The 19488-nt window shown below is 46.5% G+C and overlaps 1 protein-coding gene across 4 annotated transcripts in view; it reads right to left on the bottom strand.

Moving 5' to 3' along the window:
• Positions 1-17738, bottom strand: part of NRK (Nik related kinase) — a 98410-nt gene extending 80672 nt beyond the window's left edge. For 2 of the 4 annotated variants that reach the window (XM_039717337.1, XM_039717338.1), the window contains exons 1-2: positions 7034-7287; positions 2534-2599 (exon numbers count right to left, since the gene is read on the bottom strand). In XM_039717337.1, coding sequence (XP_039573271.1) covers positions 2534-2599; positions 7034-7075 — 108 coding nt within the window. In that variant the 5' untranslated portion in view covers positions 7076-7287. Of the gene's footprint in view, positions 1-2533; positions 2600-5635; positions 5666-7033; positions 7288-17719 lie in introns of those variants that run through there. The other 2 variants (XM_039717340.1, XM_039717339.1) reach the window with 2 other exon arrangements.
• Positions 17739-19488: the final 1750 nt, after the last annotated feature.

Raw genomic sequence — 19488 nt, 5'->3', positions numbered from 1 at the left:
CTCTGAACTGGAACTGGAATAATTCAGCATGAATAATACTCTCCTTCAATAAATCTGTTAAACATGGTTTTCCAAATCTAATGATGAATCCTCAAAATTTTATTTTCATTTTTATACAGCTGCATATATTAAAATATGAATCATCTTCACAGCCAACAAAGCAATTTAGTAATCCTGAATATAATTTATTTAGCGTGAAATAAGTTTTTCTTTGATTATGTGCAAATTACTATGTGTAGTTTCTGAATGTATGGAAGAATCTAACACCTCAGGAGAATAAAAACACGCTCTAATGATATGAGTAAAGTATATGGATAACACAGACTACTTTAAAACTTAAATATTTATGATCACAAGCTTATACCAGACAAACTGCAAAATTATTCCAGAATTCCATTTGTTCACTCTAATAGTTCTAGCATTTTATAGATCAGAGGACGTAGTGTACAAAAGTTAAAAAGAAAAGTGACTGAGCCTCTCTTCTCATGGCCAGAACTGCAGAAGCAGTGTTCCACTGCAGCTGCCCTCCTCCTGAGAGAACTCCTTGCTCTGGGAGCAAGGCCAGCCCTCGGGAGAAGGCACCAGGCAGCAGCACCTGAGAGCATTCAGGGGGAGCTCAGGGTCTGCAGGAGGATTTCCAAACACACTGAGCCTTTGGGCTGGGTGAAAATCCTTCACAACAGAGACAGAGCTGACTGCTGAGTGTGGAATGTGCATTTTGCATCTGTCCAGCTTGGCTGTCCCCATCAGCAAATTCAACAGCAGCTTCCACCACCATGCTCCACCAGGAGCAGCTCCATCCCCAGCAGAACACCCCACTGCTCACACAGATTTGTCTGACCAAAGTTTAACCATTTGTTTCACCTCATTAGGGGTGTGCTTGCAGGGAGCTGGGGTCACACACAGCCCCTCAGCCCTCCAGTGCAGGATGCACAGGCACAGAGGTCCCCCCTCTCCCAGTGCCTTCCTCAGGTGTCCCAGCCAGTCCCAGTGCAGAATGAGCAGAGACTGAACCCTGGTCTCTGGCACGCTCAGTGGAGAGCAGCCTTTGGGAGCAATTTTAAATTGTCACTGTCAATATTTCTTGCACATTTTGGCAGCTAACATTCTAATGAGCTGCATGATGGCTCAAAACATTTTCTTTTGCAGCAGAGAAGCAAACTATGTTGCTCCTTCCTGCTTCTGCCATGATTAAGCAGCTGATTCATACTCAACAATCATAAAAGATGACTAGATTGAAATTTTTCTTTCCCAATACAAAATTAACCCAGACACAAAAAGAAACTCAACTATTTCACAGAACATTCAGGAGGTTTGGGATCTTTTTACAGGTAAAAACCAACAGCACCTCTAAATCTCTCTTGGCTTCTAATCTGTCCATGTGAGCCCCTGAGTATGTATTTTTAATTCAGTAGTATTACAAGCAGTATCTGAATGACAATCTAGAAATAACACAGACTTTACCACCACAAAGACTTACATGAGAAAGATCCATAAAAATAAGAATTTAAAAAATGGTAGCATGGGAAAAGAGAGACTTCCCAGAATTGCTCCTGCAAAGCTTCTTCCAGAACCTATAGCTTCAAAGGGAAAGTAAAACATGATCACAGCAGATCTGCTACCAGAGGATGGACACCCAAACGCAGCACGTGTTCAGTGCCCTGGAGAAAGAAGAACAGTCCTGCACTGCTCCTCCAGGACCCTTGTGCACTTTTCCACAGAGGGATCACTGCACAAAGAGCCTGCACACACACAAGGACTTGCCAAGCAGGGCCTTGTCAGCAGCGGGACCTGGGGAGAAGCAGCACCAGACAGATTTATTCCAGCCCCTTCCGCTGCACCTCCAAGGGCTCAGCAGCACGGCTTTTCTTTCCTCTGCCTTCATTCTCAAAATGGGAACCTGGCTCTCTGTTTAATCACAAACATCTCCTCTTCTTAAATCACTTTTAGGGAAGGCTTCACAGTGAGAGAACACTTTTCTAGGCTTGTTGTTACAACTAAAGTGTGCCTGGTGCAGGGTGCTGTGCTGTGCCAATGTTAATTGCTGCAGTTTTGTGTTTGGTGGTTCTGCTTTGATACCACAGTGACAAAGCAGTGTGACAGGTAATGACAGAAATCAAGGACTTCATTGCCTCCTGCAGAGCAGGGCTAATTGACACCTCTGTCTGGAACAGCACTGCTGTCTGAGTTCTGAACTTCACCCAATCCAGGCCAAATTTAGCCAGCACTGATGTAAATTTCTGCCAGACACCTTTTAAATAATTTTGAAAAAGAGAAAATAAGAACAGAGCAGAGGGAAGTTAGTACAAAAGCTGTTTATGTGACCTGTGGCAGCAAAGAGATATGACAACAGGACAGAAGGAAGGGCCATGGAATTTCACAGGTAGTACATTCCGCATTATGCAGAAAAGAGAGCAAGACAAACCAGGCTAGCACTGGAACAATTGTCCACCTTCTTAAATGGTGCTCACTTCTGCTTTAGGTAATACAGCTTTATCAAGATCAGCATCCTAAATGAAAGAGGGATCCAAACCTTGTAGACTTGTCCATATGTCCCATTTCCAACAACCTGCACCAGTTCAAATATTCCCGCAGGATCCTGCAAGAAACAGAATAAATAACATTACTTGGATTACAGCAACCACTTCGTAACAGAAATTAACTGTACAACACTAAAATGAAATATCTGAGGCACATCTCCTAATGTGTTACACACTAAAGGGAAATTGACAAATCACAGGGTAAGAAATGCATGAATATTTACATTTTCAATCAAGTTTCACAAAACTCTGTATACAAAACACTCGGTGGAGATTGGCAGGATGGTACTACAGCAAATACAACAAATAAATAAAGGTGTGTGAAAAATACTAGATTTCAAATGTAGACTCAGCTTACAGTAGGGCAAGAAGAAACTCCAGGTTCCAGGCCTTACCACACTGAGCTAGCCTTGAGGCTGAGCTGCTGTGCTCTGCTGTGAAACACTTGGTATGAGCAATGCAACAAAGGAAAAAACCTAAAGAGCAGAATTGAAAAATTACAAGATAAAGCACCTGAGCCCAGTTACCTTAGTGAAGGCAAATGTACCAAACCAGGCAACCTGAACTTACAGGCAGGCTGAGAACACTCAACTCCTGTTCTGCAAACATAACAGAGTGAATTTGACTGAGGATTGAACTCTTGGCTTTGAACCCAAACTAGATTGCTGTTAATTTACATAAGAGACTAATGAGTCAGGTGATCAGTCTACCATTCCACATGAACCAACTTCCACCCTCGCGCTGCAGCCCCTCGGGCTCAGGCAGCCCTCTTGTTGCAAGGCATGGGCAATGCTCACTCCTGAGCAACTGAGTACATTAAAAAATCTGATACTTCAGTTAAAATTCACTTGAGCGATTTATTTAAAACCATTAAGAACTCAGGAGATCAGTTTCTTGGTTTCTGGCTAAGCCATTCATCACTCTGCTCATTTCTTGCCATGGTATCACTGAGAGTGATATATTTTATATAAAATATTATTAACTCCATATGTCAGTTTTACCACATCTGTTTCAGCAATCTATCATGTCAGTTAATGCCTATTGGTACTGCTGAGGGATGTGATACAGAAAACATTATCTCAGAAGTACAATTTCTATGCCCCTGGTTGCAAAACATCCTTTTTTAAAGAGGTATCAAAGTTCTCTCCACTCCACTTATATGTTAATCTTTTAATATAAGTAATTCTTTCTTCATATTGGATATGGAAATGTTTACCTTGGCAAAACCCCAGTGGAAACACACAGGCTTTTTTTTTTTTTTCTGAGCAGATTTTGCCTTTATTGGCACAACTGTCATGATAAATGCCAAGAGCCTTCAGAGCAACACAGCCCAGACTTCCATAACTGAAAGTACTAATGAGTTCATTTCATTTTAAGTTAAATGAGTTTTAATCTTAAACTTCCTGGACTGTCAATCTTACAAGACTTTTTCTTTTTTAAAAAAAAAGCGATGTGTAAATCAGATCAAGATGACTTCTGACCCAGTCAGTCTGTGTCTTTTTTCCTCTGTCACTTATTTTAAAACAAGTCAGTAAGCCTTCTAGACTTAAACCCCCATTCCAGAAGCCCTCACTAAAAAGGAAATCAATGGGAACACTCACATATGGATTTAAGCACAGGCATAAGAATGCCTACAAGACTGGATCTCACTGAAGTTTTCTTTGCTTTCTTCTCATTTCCTCATTTTATGTTTTGACTAGTCTGGATATAAACAAACGCTTTACTTCAGTGGGGCTGAAGTCAGCAAATAAACCATTGCTACTGCTAAAGCAATGGTTTATTTTGTACCACTGGTGGGTGGTACAAAACCTCTGCTTCACGTGCAACCTCTGCACAGAACTGTGCTGTGGGCAGCTCATGCTCCAGGCAGTGAAACTCGCAGCAGCTCTCCAAGGAACTCTCCAGTAAAGGGCTTCCATGCCAAATATCCACTGCACTCCATGGGAAGCACGAGCAGCACCCTAATTCATCACCTCTGCTGCAGAAAGCAGCATTGCTGAATTAAGAAGTGCCCACAGTGCAGAGAAACCCAGGGGAACCTAAACTGCATTTTCAACTTGGACTTTCCAACTGCATCTCTCACTTAAATGTGTTCTGTCTTCACTCTTCTTCTCTAAGCTTATTTATTATGCAAATATAGCAATTTAAGTGCCTCAAAATTAGCTTATCTTTCCTCTTTCAATAAATGTAATTCTGATTCAGCATCCTAATAGTTTGCTTGTAAAGGCTTCTGACAGTCCAGGAAAGACCTTAACAATTATCTAAATAAACACTAGCATTAAAGTGAATACAGTGCAAATCCCATCCTGCCCTTGCTAGCAAATTGAGCATTAGCACCTCAAGCCTCCACAGGTCTGAGTGCAGCCAAACACTTTGCCATCTCTCTTCTTTTAATCAGGACACCACAGTGAACCAAGCCTTGTTAAGAGTCATAAAGGATATTAATCTGGGCTCTGCTCCTTGGATTGCCTTTGTTTGCTTGGATATCAGCACTGCATTGTTTGCTGGCATTGTTCACAATGGGCCACCTTCCTAATTGTCTTGGAGTCACATATCATCACTGCTGTAGTGCTTCCTCCCAGCTACCACCTGAGGCCATGCTCCAGCTCACCCTGCACCAGCCCAGCTGCTAGATTCCCTTTGACAGATGCCAAAACACCGGCCTGAGCATTCATCACTCCAAGGTTCATTGCCACCATCCATGGTACCATATGGTGACCACCTTGATTTCCCTCCAGACACCTGCAGCACACTCAGAGAGCAGAGCAAGACTGCTGGCCCAGAGGCAGCCAGGCCACGTCCATCTCCTCTGCAAGGCAGAGTGAAAAGCAACAGGAGCGTGACCAAAATGCACTTTTCACATCCCTGCAGCTCAAGAAGATCCAGGTGTCTGAAGCACAAGTTCTTCCACAGCACCTCTGGAGCTCAGCACCTAATGCAGAGTTCAGGGGCTTTTTAGCCTCTGGCTGCCCTGGTGAACCCAGCAGTGTGAGGAAACCATAGGCTCCTTTCTCTCCAGGGAAAGGGGAGAGCCCTGCTGAACACCCATTTGGAGGGGAGCAGGGCAATCTCAGTTTGAAAATGACTCCACTCACAATTGTGGGAGGCTGGAGCACAGCACCAGGCAGCCCCTGCTGGCCCCAGGAACTCCTCAGACACAGCAAAGGCAAGGCACCCATCTTTAAATAATTCCCACAGCTCACCTTCACCTGCCTCCCATTTCCTACTTAGCACAAACCCCAAACTAAGGCTGCTGACGTGCTCTAAGGGGTTTCTTCCAAAACAAGACATTTATCCCTCCCCCTGTGGAGACTGAAATTCACAGTGCTCTCAGCCTTTGGAGGCTGTGAATCAGATGGTTCTGTCACAAAGCCTGCTGTCTGCTTTGCAGAATGACTCCTTTACAAACTCACACTATTTCCTTATTTATTTAAGGAGATGAGATTCATCTGCTATAGCCCTAAAGAAGAACTTCCATTATTTTGCCTTACACCTCATAGCAGAGCCAGATTAAACTTCTGTTTGCTTAGCCAGAAGCCTTTTGCCATCCTTCCTAACTTTACTGTCCCTGCTGCTTTTCCTCTTTCTGCCTCCAGTCTGGAACACCCATCTCACCATGTGAGCATCGCAGAGGCTTCTCCCAGCCCTCCTTCTTTTTTTCCCTGATATTTTTAGAAAGTGCTTTGGTTTTGCTGTCTGGGGATGACTGCTTTTTGCCACAATTGAACTCTTCCCTCCTCTTCTGTCGAGAGCGCTCCACAAAAGACCTGCCTGGGCTGGACGGGCTGCTCAGTGGTCAGCTCCTGTGTAAAAAGGGCAAGTGCAACTCGGGGCATCACACGCAGCCCTGCCACCGCTTTGTGGATGTGGAACACTGACAGCACTGCTTTTAACGTGGCCAAAGTGTGGTTTACATTAAAAACATAAGAGGATAACAATAAAAAATTCAAACTAGGTGAATGCTGACTGTTTTAGCTTGGGGAAAGAAGGGGGGCATAAAAGATCCCGAACTTCACTAAGAACAAAAAGGCCACACAAGCCAAACCGTCACATATATATATTTCTTCCAGAAGCTCCTAGCTTCCCATTTGTTTTCTCTTCGCAGCACTCAGAACATCTTTAGGGATCAGGAATTATTTACTCTCCGGGCAGGGGAAGGACGCTCGGCGGTGCGCGCTCCGAGCCGGGAGGCGCAGCGCTCCGCGGGACCCCGCTCCAGCCAAGGGAGCCGGGGGCTGCGGCACCGGGAGAGCCCCGAGGCTGCACCCGGAGCCCCCCGAGCCCCTCGGGCATCTGCGGGCACGGGCAGCATCGCCCCGCCGCCCCCGTGCCCCGGTCCCGCACACGCCGCGGAGGCGACGAGCGGGGCCGGCATTCCCGAGCCCGGCATTCCCGAGCCCGGCATTCCCGGGTCCGGCATTCCCGAGCCCGGCATTCCCGGGTAAGGCATTCCCGGGTCCGGCACTCCCGGGTCCCCCCGCCGCCGTCCTTACCCGCAGCGCCGCCAGGTCGATGCCGTCCAGGCTGCGGGCCATGGCTCCGAGCTAACGGTGCCGCCGCCGGCCCCGCCGCGCCCCGGCGAGCCGGGCATGCCCGGCCGGCCCAGCGCCCGCCCCGGCCCGGCCCGCCGCCCTCCGCCGCCAACTTCAGCGGAGAGAGCAGCTCGGGGAAAAGTTTGCGAGGAAGTGACGTGCGGCGGGGTCGGGGCCACCTGCCGCCCGGGCCCCCAGGCGCTCCCCGCGGGGCGGGAGCGGGGATCGCCTCTGGAGCACGGGATATGGGAGTTCCCCTGCGCGCACCGCCCCGCGCGGGGCCGGGCCGGGAGCGGGGATGCCTCCCGGCGCTGCGCTCCCGCACGCCGCTAGCCAAGCCCCAAAACTCCCCAAAACTGCAGTGGCAGCGTCCGAGGAGGAGGATTTGATACACACACGGCTGAGACACTACCAGCCCCTTCCCCTCGGTGACGGGCGCTGCGAACACGAGGCCGGGAGAGTGACGGCAGGGATGCTCCCAGGGATGCTCCCAGGGACACTTCCAGGGACGCTCCCAGGGATGCTCCCAGGGATGGTCCCAGAGGTGGTCCCAGAGAAGCTCCCAGGGATGCTCCCAGGGACGCTCCCAGAGATCATCCCAGAGATGCTTCCAGAGAGGCTCCCAGGGATGCTCCCAGGGACGCTCCCAGGGACACTCCCAGAGATCATCCCAGGGATGCTCCCAGAGATGCTCCCGGGGATGCTCCCGGAGACACTCCCAGAGATGGACTCAGAGATGCTCCCAGGGATGCTCCCGGAAATGCTCCCAGGGATGTTCCCAGCCATGTTCCCAGAGATGCTTCCAGGGATGCTCTCAGGGACGCTCCCAGGCCGGGCTCAGCCCGGGCCCCAGCCGAACGAGGGCAGCGGCCGCTCGGCCAGCCCGGCCCGCGGGCACACCCTGCCCCTCAGAGCCGCCCTTCCCCGGTGACTGGGACCGCAGGAAGATCACGGAGTGTGTATCAGGCGCTGGAAGGCTTTGTGGGTATTCTTGGGCCTCGCGTTTAGAGACAAGTATCAGTGGAAATGCACATTTCTGAGACAAAGTCCTTAAACATTCTCAGGGGATGTTCAGGGCGCTGTCCCCTCGCAGAGAGCAAGCAAAGGGGCTGAAATTCTCAATCCGTTCTTCCACAGTTGCAGACATAAAACCAAGATGAAGTGGTTGAAGTGTCTTTGGGGCTATCAGCACACCAGGAGCACTGCAATGCCAGCAGCGAGGGGCAGTGTTGTAATAAAGGCGTTTGGCAATTTCCTTGAAAGAAGTGCTGATGTATCACTCAGCTTCAAAGTATTCTTGTACAACAGCCCACACTGGGTACATTATCGCTAATGTGACCCTGAGTTTGTGCTGTCTGCCTGCAGGCCAGCATTTGGAGGCACTGCTAAAGAGTTGAGGCCAGTCGCTGCATTAAAGTGTAAATTTGTTGAAGAACTAAACATGCAATGCAGCAGAAATCCACACACAGCAACAGCCCAGCCCCCTGCTCTCCCCTGGGCAGCATTTAGAAAATTCTGGCCCTCCTGTCACCTTTGTCAAAGCTAAGCCAGGGCTTTGCTCCCCATTTGAGCCTTCCTGCCTTACATAAATACATCATTAGCCTTTTTGCTTGTGTTATTTCTCACAATCCCTATTTATCTCTTCCCTCTAACCTTCAGGCTGTCCTTTGTCTCCTGCCACTTTCCACTTCCTTCCTGCCTCCCAGTGAGAGCGGGTGTGAAACTCCCGACTGCTGTCTACCCAACGCCCTCTCTCCCTCTCCATCTCCTAGATCCTTTGCTGAAATTAATCCTGCCTGCCTTGCTCAGCTCTGATGAGTTCTCCAACTTGAGGATTAGTTTCCACTTAACAGAAATCTCTACCCAAAATGAGAAGTATTAAAGTGTTTAGAAGTACAACACGTCTTGTAGTATTTTTGCAGGCAGGTCTCACTATCCCTGCTTTGTGCTTTTACCACATTTCACTGCCTCAGCCCTGCACCCTGCTGGGAGTTTCTGTGGGTGCTCCAGTCCCACTCACACCACTGCAGGCAGGGCTCTGAGCAACTCTTCCCCTGCTGCTGAGGAAGGCAGAGCATCATTTCTTCATCAAGGCCTTGCAGGTCTAACAGAAGCCACAGCTGCTTTTGTCACCAATATTTACAGGCAGATCTGTTGAGGCTACAAATGCCACCAGGACAAGGGTACTTTACACAGCAGAACCAGATTTACAAGGCCTGATTTCTTCACCAGCTTGCTGACTGGTTCTACAGACACAGAAATGTGCTCCAGGTGTCCCCCACGGCCTCGTGCCCTGCTCTGGCAAATCCTTCCCAAAGCCCTGACAAAACAGGGTGCTTGTGCTGCTGCTGACCTGTGAGCAGCCTCTCCCACCTTGCTCTCCTGCATGAAGCTGTGTGGCAGAGTAACTCCTGGGAATCAGAAATTCCATGCATTAGTGCAATTTTTAATAAAGCCACATTCACATTACCAATAATAAAAAAATGAACAGGTTCCATTAATAATAAATTCAATTTTAAAAATACCAAACAACCAAAGCATAACAAACACAAGAGACAATCAAATGCTATCTGTACAGCTTTCCTCTCCAAGAGCCATATTCAAAACCCTGAAGACAAATTCAGCAACCACAGACCCAAACATAAAATCCTTTCAAATGTCTATGTGCATGCAAAGGATGTTTTGTATTAAAAGGGAAGTGCAAGAATGAAGGGGAAAGAACTTCCTTTGTTTCAGCAAAGGAAATGCCATTGTACCCCAGAAGTACTGGGCTAATTCTGAGCTCTTCTGTCATCATCCTAACACAGATTTGGGTCCACAATAATCCTACCAAGAGTAATTGCCCCTGCCAGATGTGACACTCAGTAAAGGAAGAGAGTGTTTAAAGCTGAGGCTCAAACTGACATGCTGGCTTGTTTCCTCTAGCTTTGTTTACATTGGGCCTTAGCTACAGGTGTGAAGCTGGCAGAGAAATAAACAAGATAACTCATAAGATAACAAGATTTCTGGTCTACAGGAAATAAACAGCTTCTTAAACTGTGGGCTTGGCCGGAAAAGGACAAACTGACTCTTTTCAGCATTCTGTTCTCTGAACTGTAAATTCAGAAAAAAATTATCATTCAGAAAAACTTCAATACACACGATCATTTCATTGGAATGCTCACCCAGATGGTGCTCAGGGAATGGACATCCCTGCCACCCCCACGGCTGTGGGAACAGCCAGGCTTGGCAGCTCCTGCCACATCGGTGACCCCAGAGCCAGCCCTCTGCATGCACTCCCAGCATTTCCAGGACACAAACCCAACATGGAGCTCGGGAGTCCCAAAGCTACAGAGGAAGGAGACAAATCCCTCCTCAAGCTTCTGGGTTCCCCTGCTCCCAGCCTCGTGGTGCAGAGCCATCCCAGTGTGCCAGCCTTTCCCAGGGCTCCTGTCTGCAGCAGCTCCCCAGCACCTGCACCAGTGTCAGACAGCATCTCCATGAACTCCAGCTTTCCCTGGCCCTGGAACACTCCCTGAGAGATTTCTTTGGCTGGAAGTTTTCTGAACCTGCATGGTGCCCGTGCCTGAGGCACCTGATCGGATTGATGCTGACACCCCAACGCCAGCACTTTTCTCCCAGAATAAAAATACTTCACCAAATTCTCAATTACTTTTGGCTTTTATATGAACTAGAGATTTTAGACATCTCCTTAGTGTTTCTTTAGGGGACAGCCCTTGGCTGGCTAGGGTTACACATTAAAAATCTTCAAAGTCCTGTGCACAGCCTGGATATGTCTGGACGCTGGTTTGGAAGCAGTCACACCATGCCAGGAGCACTATTTCATGGCCACAGAAAAGCAGAGAATACTTTTATCAGGTCACACCTTGGAGAATACCAGGATAACTCAGTGCAGCTGCTGCAAAATGTTTTTGGACTGCAAAGGGAAGGTTTGAGTTTCAGGCCATGGACGTCTACTTACATTCCAATTTAGTTAAAAGATGCAAAAAATATGAACTAGCAACACAATCCACTTCATATCTTCAGCATTCCTGGGACCCATCCTACAGTGCCTGGAAATCACAGTAAAGTGTCGTTGTTTTCAATGCATTGTTGGATTGTGCTCTGAATATTTCTTGTGCTTTCTCCTATTTGAACTAAAGAAAATTCCCACTTCATTCCAAACACATTAAGGCTGAGCCAGAAAGTCATATTTAAACCTGAATCTGTCTTCAGATTTCCACTTTGCAGAGACTGCTGCACTAGGATCAAGAGACAGAGTTGCTATCCTGAGTAAACTGGAAATACCAGAGGTCCAGACAAACAAACCAAAACAGTAATTTCCCGTACAGTACTCAGAAGCACATACAGTAGTTTTCAGCTCTTTAAAAATTAAATAACTTTTTTTCTGTTCCTGGCAAACATGCTCGTTCAGTTTCACAGGATATCCAAAATGAGACCAAGCAGCTTCCTTCCCAAAGGATTCCTGAGTGGACAGGCAAGCTGGAAAAAGTGCCTCTGACTGCTGTAATCCCAGCCAGGATGTCCGCCTCATTTCCCAAGGCTAAAACTCAATGTATAGGTCTCCCACAAAACCTTTGCATTGCTCCAAATGCTGCTCACTGGGACTTTGGCTGGAGTTTATTTTCTTTGCAGTGGTAGCCAGAGAAGGCAGCCCATGCCAGGCTGTCCCCACACACAGCTTGGGGAGCAGGAGGAGCCCAGCACTTCACAGCCTTGCTCCAGCCCAGCCCTTTGGAGTTTCTCAGGGAAACCAGTGGTGCCCTGGAGGTTTCCAGTTTTCCCTCAGCCCAGCACACAGCCCTGCTCTCCCTGGGAACAGCCACCCCAACCCTCCCAGGGACAGGAGTCGTGTCCTCTGTAAGGATGGATGGTGTTCTGCACTCCTGTCTTTGGACTCTGTTCCAGCACCAGCTGAATCCTCAGCAGTGATTTTGTGCTGTAATACATGAATTGTATAGATAACTGCTTCCCTGTGTGAAAGCTCTTTCTATTATTTGGTCTCTCCATGAGAATTTTTCCTACTCTGATTTTCTTTCCTTTCCTCCGTCACTGAGTATTTCACTGTGGCTCTGCCTTCTATCAGAATACCAAGTCAGTATCTGCCTGCTAGGATGATACCAGTGCACAAAGGCTGGCTGGCAATTTTGCAATATAAAGATAATTTATTAAAATAAATTGAACTTCCACATTTTTTATAACTATTGTATCTTGCTCTTGTGCAGCCATCTGCCTTGTTAGAGGCTTTTCCCTTCCCTCCCATCTTCTGCAAATTTATTTCTTCATTCAAAATAAGAACACTTTGAAACGCTTTGCAAGGAACAGTAGCTATATGTTACTAGGTCATCAGATCCCAGTGGAGTTTATGAATACCATAATGAATTTCAGCCCAACATCTGTCTGCTCTCTGAAACAGATGCAATTATGGAAAAAATAGCTGCTGCCTCTTCACAAGCAGATCTCTCAGTAAAAAAAAAAAAAAAAAAAAAATTAAAAACCCCAACCCCCCCCCCCCCCCAAAAAAAAAAACAAAGAAAACTGACAATGCGCCCAAAAACCCCAAACCCCCCCCCCCCCCAAAAAAAAAACCAAACAAAGAAAACTGACAATGCACAGTTTAATCGCTACCACATTAAATTTATCAGTCAAAATATCACATGGCAGATGGTCTTTTTCTGAAAGCAAGACAAGTTGTGGTATCTCTGGCAGACAAGCAGGGGTTTTTTGACTTTAGAAAATCCTGCAGGCATGGCTTTGCCAACCAAATACTAACTCTGGATGACTCAGACCACGGTTCCCTTTTATCCAAACCACTGAAGTTTGGTGGTTAGCTAAAAAGGAACTGGTATCTGAATCACCCTTAGTTGGGAGGAATTGTCAGATTAAAGTCTTGGGCATGGGGTTTTGGGGGCAGGGTGTTGGTTTGGTTTCTGTTCCCTTCTTTCCCAAAGGAAAGAAAACAAAGATCAAAAACTTTAAATGTGGGGACACCTTTCTCACTTAAAAAATTATTTTAAAAAATTAACTTTATTCTATATTTTTAACCATCTCAATGTCATGTGTCAATTTGGGCATATTCTCAGTAAATTAAACAGATTTTTTCAGTCCTGCTGCAAGCCTAACCTGTGCCTCACAAAATTACACAATTTTAACCTTGCCTTAGCTACAAAAAAAGCCCAACTCATTGCTCAAGTCCCTCTTACACATCTGCATTTCCCAGGCCCTCTGCTTCTCCTTTTCTTAGATGAGGAAAAAAAAAGCAAAAGAGGAACTGTAATTTATAAACCTCTGTCCAGCCCTCTGGAACAAAACCTGCCCTCTGTGACCTATTAAACATCTTTGGGGAAGTCTCCTCTATTCTTGCTCCAGCTTCCATTTACTTCCAAGCTGCTTTTCATCTCAGTATTTTGCCAACTCCAACCATTTCAAACACACTTGGGTGCCCCAGTGCAGCACCTGAATCTTTTAAATTCTCCTTTTTTCCTCAAGGGAAATGCATCCTGTATTTGGGAGGCTGCCTGATTTGTGTGTGTGTGTCTTCTGGGTGGGAAAGGCAAAGGGAAGCTCATTTAGGCATTGAGCAACAGCCTCTTCTTCCAACAGTAACTAATGAATAATCTGTGTCTTTTCCTGTAGCTCTGTGCCAGTCCTATCTAAACATTCTCTATCTTTGTGTATTAATAACCTGCATGTAACTTCCAGCCAAGTTTCACTTGTGCCTGTAACACCACGCTCAGCCTGGAAAGAGCTCTCGTGGGGCTCTGTCAGCTTCTCTCTGCACTTCACAGCGTTTTGGGCAGAGCACTGAGTAGGTGCACTCGCCTTGATGCTGCTGCTGCACAGTGCAGCTGTCAGCTGAGACTGCAAACAGTTTAAAAATTAAATCAGACAAGTTGCTCAGCGGTTTGGGAAGAGTGGGAAGGCTCTGTACATCTGCCAGTCATTCACTGATATTTAGTCATGGAAGTTTTGTGGGAAGGAAATGTGTTTGCACAGGTCTGAGACTGGGTGTGTCCATTGTTTCTATTGATAACTTGGGAACAACTGCTGAATGAACCCACTGGAACAATATTCACCCGGGCAGCAGCTCGTGCCAGGCTGTGTGCAAGCCCAGCCTGCACACACTGGGGTGAAGGGCTGTGGCACTGACCCTCCTCCCTCTGCCTGGACACTGCCCAGAGCCCCAGAGATACAAATCTGTGCCAAATCTGTGGGAACACCTCAGTGCAATGCTGTGGGACAAGGGCTGATGGGGTCAGCTGCATGAGCAAGGAAAGACAAGGGAAGGGACTTTGCCTCCAACGCTGCTTTGTGAGGCTGCAGCTCCAGCAGCTTTCTAGCAATGCACAAAGCAGAAATGAAGACTTGGATTCAGTTAAAAGAGGGGCATAAAAATTAATACTGAGGACAAAATGGTTTAATTCCACTTGGAATAGCTAAAGCTCTAACATTATTAAAAAGAGAAGTGACTTTTTTATTTTCTCCTAAGGAGAAAATAGTGGCATTGTAATCACATGAGATATAATGAGAGCCAGTAGCTGAAGCAGAAACCGAACAATAAAACAATAAACTCCCCCAAAACTAAAAGAACTTCAACAAAGTAGAAACAAAGGCACCACATGTTCACAGACCTCCTGGTTTCCATCTCCATTGGGTCTCATGGGTCCCCTTCTGGTTCCTGGGGTGTGAAAGAGTGCTCAGACCCCCCCAAATTAGAGGTGCTTTCAGCAGCCTCTCAGGCAGCTTCACTAGTCCAAAGTCACAGGGAACCACATGTCCTGGCCACAGCACTTCTGTGCCAGCCAGGAAACCTGTCCCCCCTGGAGGGCTGATGGCTGCTGTGCAGCAGCCCAGGCACAGCCAGGCCCTCAGCTGCCACCCTACAGCTCACTTGGGCTTCACTTTCCAGCAGGGAGATTTGGGGATTTAAACCAGCTTCCCTTTTCACAGCAGCTTAAGTTCTTTAAGGAGTTTAGCTCCATAAGCCAATTAAACATCTTTAAGTCCTTGAGCTCTCCTACCTTCCCCGAGCAGTTTGCATGCTTACATGGCTTTACAGGCTGAAAGCTGATTTCTCCCAGCCAGGACCTGAGCATTTTATGAGGTCACAGGCCAAGCAATCCCAGGCAGAGTCAGCAAGTCTGGAATCCCCTGCAGACCTCAGAGTGCTGCATCCTGTGGCCTCGATCCTGAGAGCAGATTCTGTGGAAAAGGCCAATTCCACCTTTATTCCTTTGCTTTCCAGAAGCCGCAGCTCTAGGTTATAAAGTAATGGATGACCCATGGGCTCATAAACTTTACACACTGAGAGTGGGAGTGGAGCAGTTTATCCTCATTTACACATTCCCTGTGGAAGTGCAGGCAGACTGAACTGGTGTCATCCCCCAGGTCCCATCCCTGGGCATTATCTCTCCTTCCTGCCTTTTTTCCTTTGGATTAGTTAACACTACAAGTAAGAGAACAGTAATACAGACATTTGATATTTGAATATGAAAGCTTAGAACCAAGTCTCTTAAGTGCTGTTCTAGGCTTTTTTCTTAGGGTTTCTTTCTATTTGTTTTTAAATGGACAAATCAGCAGCATCTTGAAAGCCAGAAAACCACAACATAAAATTTTATGAGAAGCTATCACCAGCCCCCTTTATTTCCTGTAAGACATCCTGCATAGCTAGATATATTTATATGTATTTGTTTCCTGTAAGACATATCCTGCATGGCTAGATATATTTATATATAAAGTATATGGATTTACATTATATATATGTTTTAAAAAGTCATTGTATATCTCCTAAACGCTCTTTTTAAGTCAGCTAATGACCATATGTCATTATGCTGTCAGAATGCAGTTTTAACTCCTTCAAAGCACAACCAGCATACTGCAGTAACAATATGATTCTGTAAAGTTGTGGATTAACATTCAGTGACCACTGAATCTTCTCTGTGATTAAAAACCCCCACCAGCTGCCCAATCTGCTTTTGTCAGTGAACTTTCTCTCATTTTATAGCAATAAATATACAGCTTGCCCACGTACTTGAGGTCAGTCATGCTTATGCCTGAAAAGGAACATTTCCATAAGCATCATGTGAAGGGCAAACCCACAGCTCTGGAGCTGCTCAAGGTCACCATTCTGTTTCTTCTACACCAGTGACAAACCATCCCAGAAGGATGTGACCCCAAATGCAGCCCCTGGACCCTGGAGCAGATGTGAGGGTGCTGGAAAAAAAAACCCAACCAGAAATCTTTCAGTTTAACTCTGAAATGCTTGAACCCTTTTGTTCTTTTTGCTGGATTTAGGTCACCCCACATACATTGATTGTTTTCTTTCTTGTCCAGGCATGTCCTCCTGCTCAGGCTGATAATTTGCTCTACTTGTGTGTGGCTGCACGGGTCTGGGTTTTCCCTTGACATTTCTGTGAGCAGTGTAGCAAAGGTTGGTAGTGTTTATCCTCATTCCCTTTCTCCTTTTTGCTTATTTTGATTATTCTCCCATACCAGTGCTGGCTGTTTCTCCAGTCATATTTAATCCTCTTTTTGGCCACCTCCAATTTTCCAATGCATATGCTGGCATTAAATTTCCTGTTATCCTGTCCTAATTTCCATGTTACAACTGCTCAGAGGATAATAAAAATTTATCTATTATTTTTCTCTTTGCCTTTGCATTGTTTATTGTTCATCTGTACTGGGAGAGCCTGTGAGTCCTTTCATGACTATTATTTTTTCCACATGTCCAAGCTCAAACTGAGAATAAGAAAGCTTCCAGGGCTGATCCCTCCTTGGCCAGAATTTCTAGTGCATTTTTATTTTTAACCTTTTGAGAGCATTTTCTGCAGTTTTGCCTTTCCAGCTCTGGGGGTGACTCTGCACTCAGATGTGCTGGGGCTCTTTGCAGAGGCACAAGCCAAGAGAAAGGTAAGTGAGACCTGCTTGCCCTTAAGGTCAGGAGGGACAGTTGTGGCCTCTGTGATTTTTGTGGTCATTTAGAGCACAGCTGACTTCTTCAGGGAAGATTTGGTTGGTTTGTGTGGGAAACTCACTTCTTAAAATTTGGTGCAGTACTTGATGTCCCACCCCTGTAAAACTGGGGAAGGGGGTGAGTGTGGTTTTGTACTGCAGCTGGCAATCTGAAAATACTCCCGGTAACTTCCCTCCATGTTAGAGGGAATCACAACTTCTGCCAAGCCACATCACATTAACTAATCCAAAATACAAAAATACAGACCCTGTAACTCACAGGTCTTTTTTGTCCTCGACAGAGACCATTGGACCAACTGAAGCCAATGCTCAGAGTTACTACACTCTTCCCTTTAAGCCACCCAGATTAATGGAACAAATTCTCATTCAGAGAAATCAGGTACAGATCCCCAGTGACTACACTGATTTGACTCTGCTTTTGAGCAGTATAAATTACAGCAGAATATCATTATTAATTTCAGCTGTCCCCTGTCCTGGCAAATTATCATTCATCTCCCCAAACGGGTATCTCAGCTGGAGACCTTTATTTTATCATCTTAGTGGAAAAAAATCTGCACTGTTTCCTCCCTCCAAATTAGCAGTCCATGATTTCCCTGGAGAAGCCTTTCTTAGATGTAGTGCTGATTAGTGCTTGACTAACAGGCACCAGCACATTTTTTACCTTCCAACACATACCTGAAATCTCTCTCCAGGTCCATGGCTGCCTGCTCAGGATTTAGTCACTTCCTCCATGGCCTGTAGGGAAGACAGCAAAGTTAAAGAAATGCTCAGTTCTAACAAAGCTTATTGTTGGTGTCTCACTGCTCACACGTACACTGAATTTCATTCCAGAAGGAAAGCACCCAGGGTGAGGCCAGGGGCTGATCATTAAAGAATGATTTCTTGATGGTACCTCGGAAGCTTCTGAATCAACCAAGCACCATAAAATATAATTGTTAAGTGTCACAGCCAGCGTCACTGCCCAAGTGCTGCATTTCAAGTTGCCCACAAGGAACTTTTCCCTTCCCAGAGCCAGGGAATTGCTCATGTGGCTCAGTGCAAAGTACTAGTTAAAGATAAAAATGTTTTGTCAGGGCAGTGGTGTCAGTGCAGGGTGGCTGAGGGATCAGCTGGGACCCCCCAGCCCATGGTAAACCTGGGAAAAGCACAGTGGGCTGGGGCAGGGCAGGTCAGCCCAGGGGAAAGTCCCTTCCCAGTGGTGCCAGGCAAAGCCATGAGGACACTGAGGCTGATGATTATGTGAGCTTGTTCTGCTCCAGCTGCTTTGGGAAAACACTGCTTCCACACCACAGTTTTAAAGTACTATTAAAAAAGGTGAAAACTTGCTGAAAGTGAGGCTGGCCCTGGCTAGGTGACCTGGTTACCTTCAGCCACTCTTCCATTGTAGCTCTGCCTCCAGTGCTATTCCTGAGGCTTTTTGCTGGCTTAGGGGCAGTGAGTATTAAAAATAAGACCCACTCTGATTTAAAAGAGCTTTATTGAAATGCAGTTGCATCTTCTTCCATGGAAGGGACAGTGACAGCTCCTGAAGCCCTGTGCCCTGGATGCTGGCCCCAAACAAGCATCCCTGTGCCACCCCTCACATTGTGCCCCTCTGCCCTCTCCCACCTCAACATCTGCCACCACCCTGCACAAACCTCTGCACTTTCCTTGGCTCTCTTGGAGAGAATTTGTGCTTTACAGTCTCACTGTAAAATAACAAGAATCAGGCTTTTAAAATCAGGAAGTTTCTCTAAGAGACTTCTGTGCTTTTGCTATAATCGCTCCATATGCTCCTCTGACAATTTCCATGACCTTATTTCTCAAAAAAAAAAAAGAAAAAAAAGACAACTCCCATCATCCCTCAAGTCTCAGAAGAGCTCTCCATACAGTAAAGGAGAAGCAGATGCTGCCAGCTCTCTATCTGGATCTCTTCTTACACATGTTTAACCCTCAGGGTACAATGGATGCTGAGAATTGCTCTTTCGCAACATTTGTTTGGCTGCCAGAAAGGAAAAATGATTAGCAGCTCAAAGGTTACATTGCTGTATTTTGCAAGAGGAGCCCTTGTCATGGGCTGGCTGTGGATGTGAGCTGAGATGCTCTGCTGCCCACGGGGCACTGGGGCTCTCTGCCCACTGGGCTGTGCTGCCCCAGCTCTGTCCCATCCCAGTGCTTGTGGTGCTGTGGGGAGCTCTACATAGCTGCCCTGCAGGGCCTGTCTATCCTCTCTTCCCGCCATGGGCAGCAGCACCCAGACATCACAAGGGGTACCCCGACCTTGAAGGGGTACCCCAGACCTAATGTCTCCTCTCCCATTTAATCTGAATGACCACGCCCAGTTTTATTGGCACATAAAACACTTCCTGCTCCGTGCACTGCTATTCCCACACCCTGTCCCTAAACTTCAATATGTTAAAAATAAGCAAGATTATCTGTTTTTAAGATATAGTTAATGGTTTAAG

Source organism: Passer montanus, unplaced genomic scaffold (assembly GCF_014805655.1).
Source record: "Passer montanus isolate IOZ18808 unplaced genomic scaffold, ASM1480565v1 scaffold38, whole genome shotgun sequence".
Lineage (NCBI taxonomy): Eukaryota > Metazoa > Chordata > Aves > Passeriformes > Passeridae > Passer > Passer montanus.
Note: the sequence above shows the minus strand (reverse complement) of the source record. Positions and strands in the feature narration are given on the sequence as shown.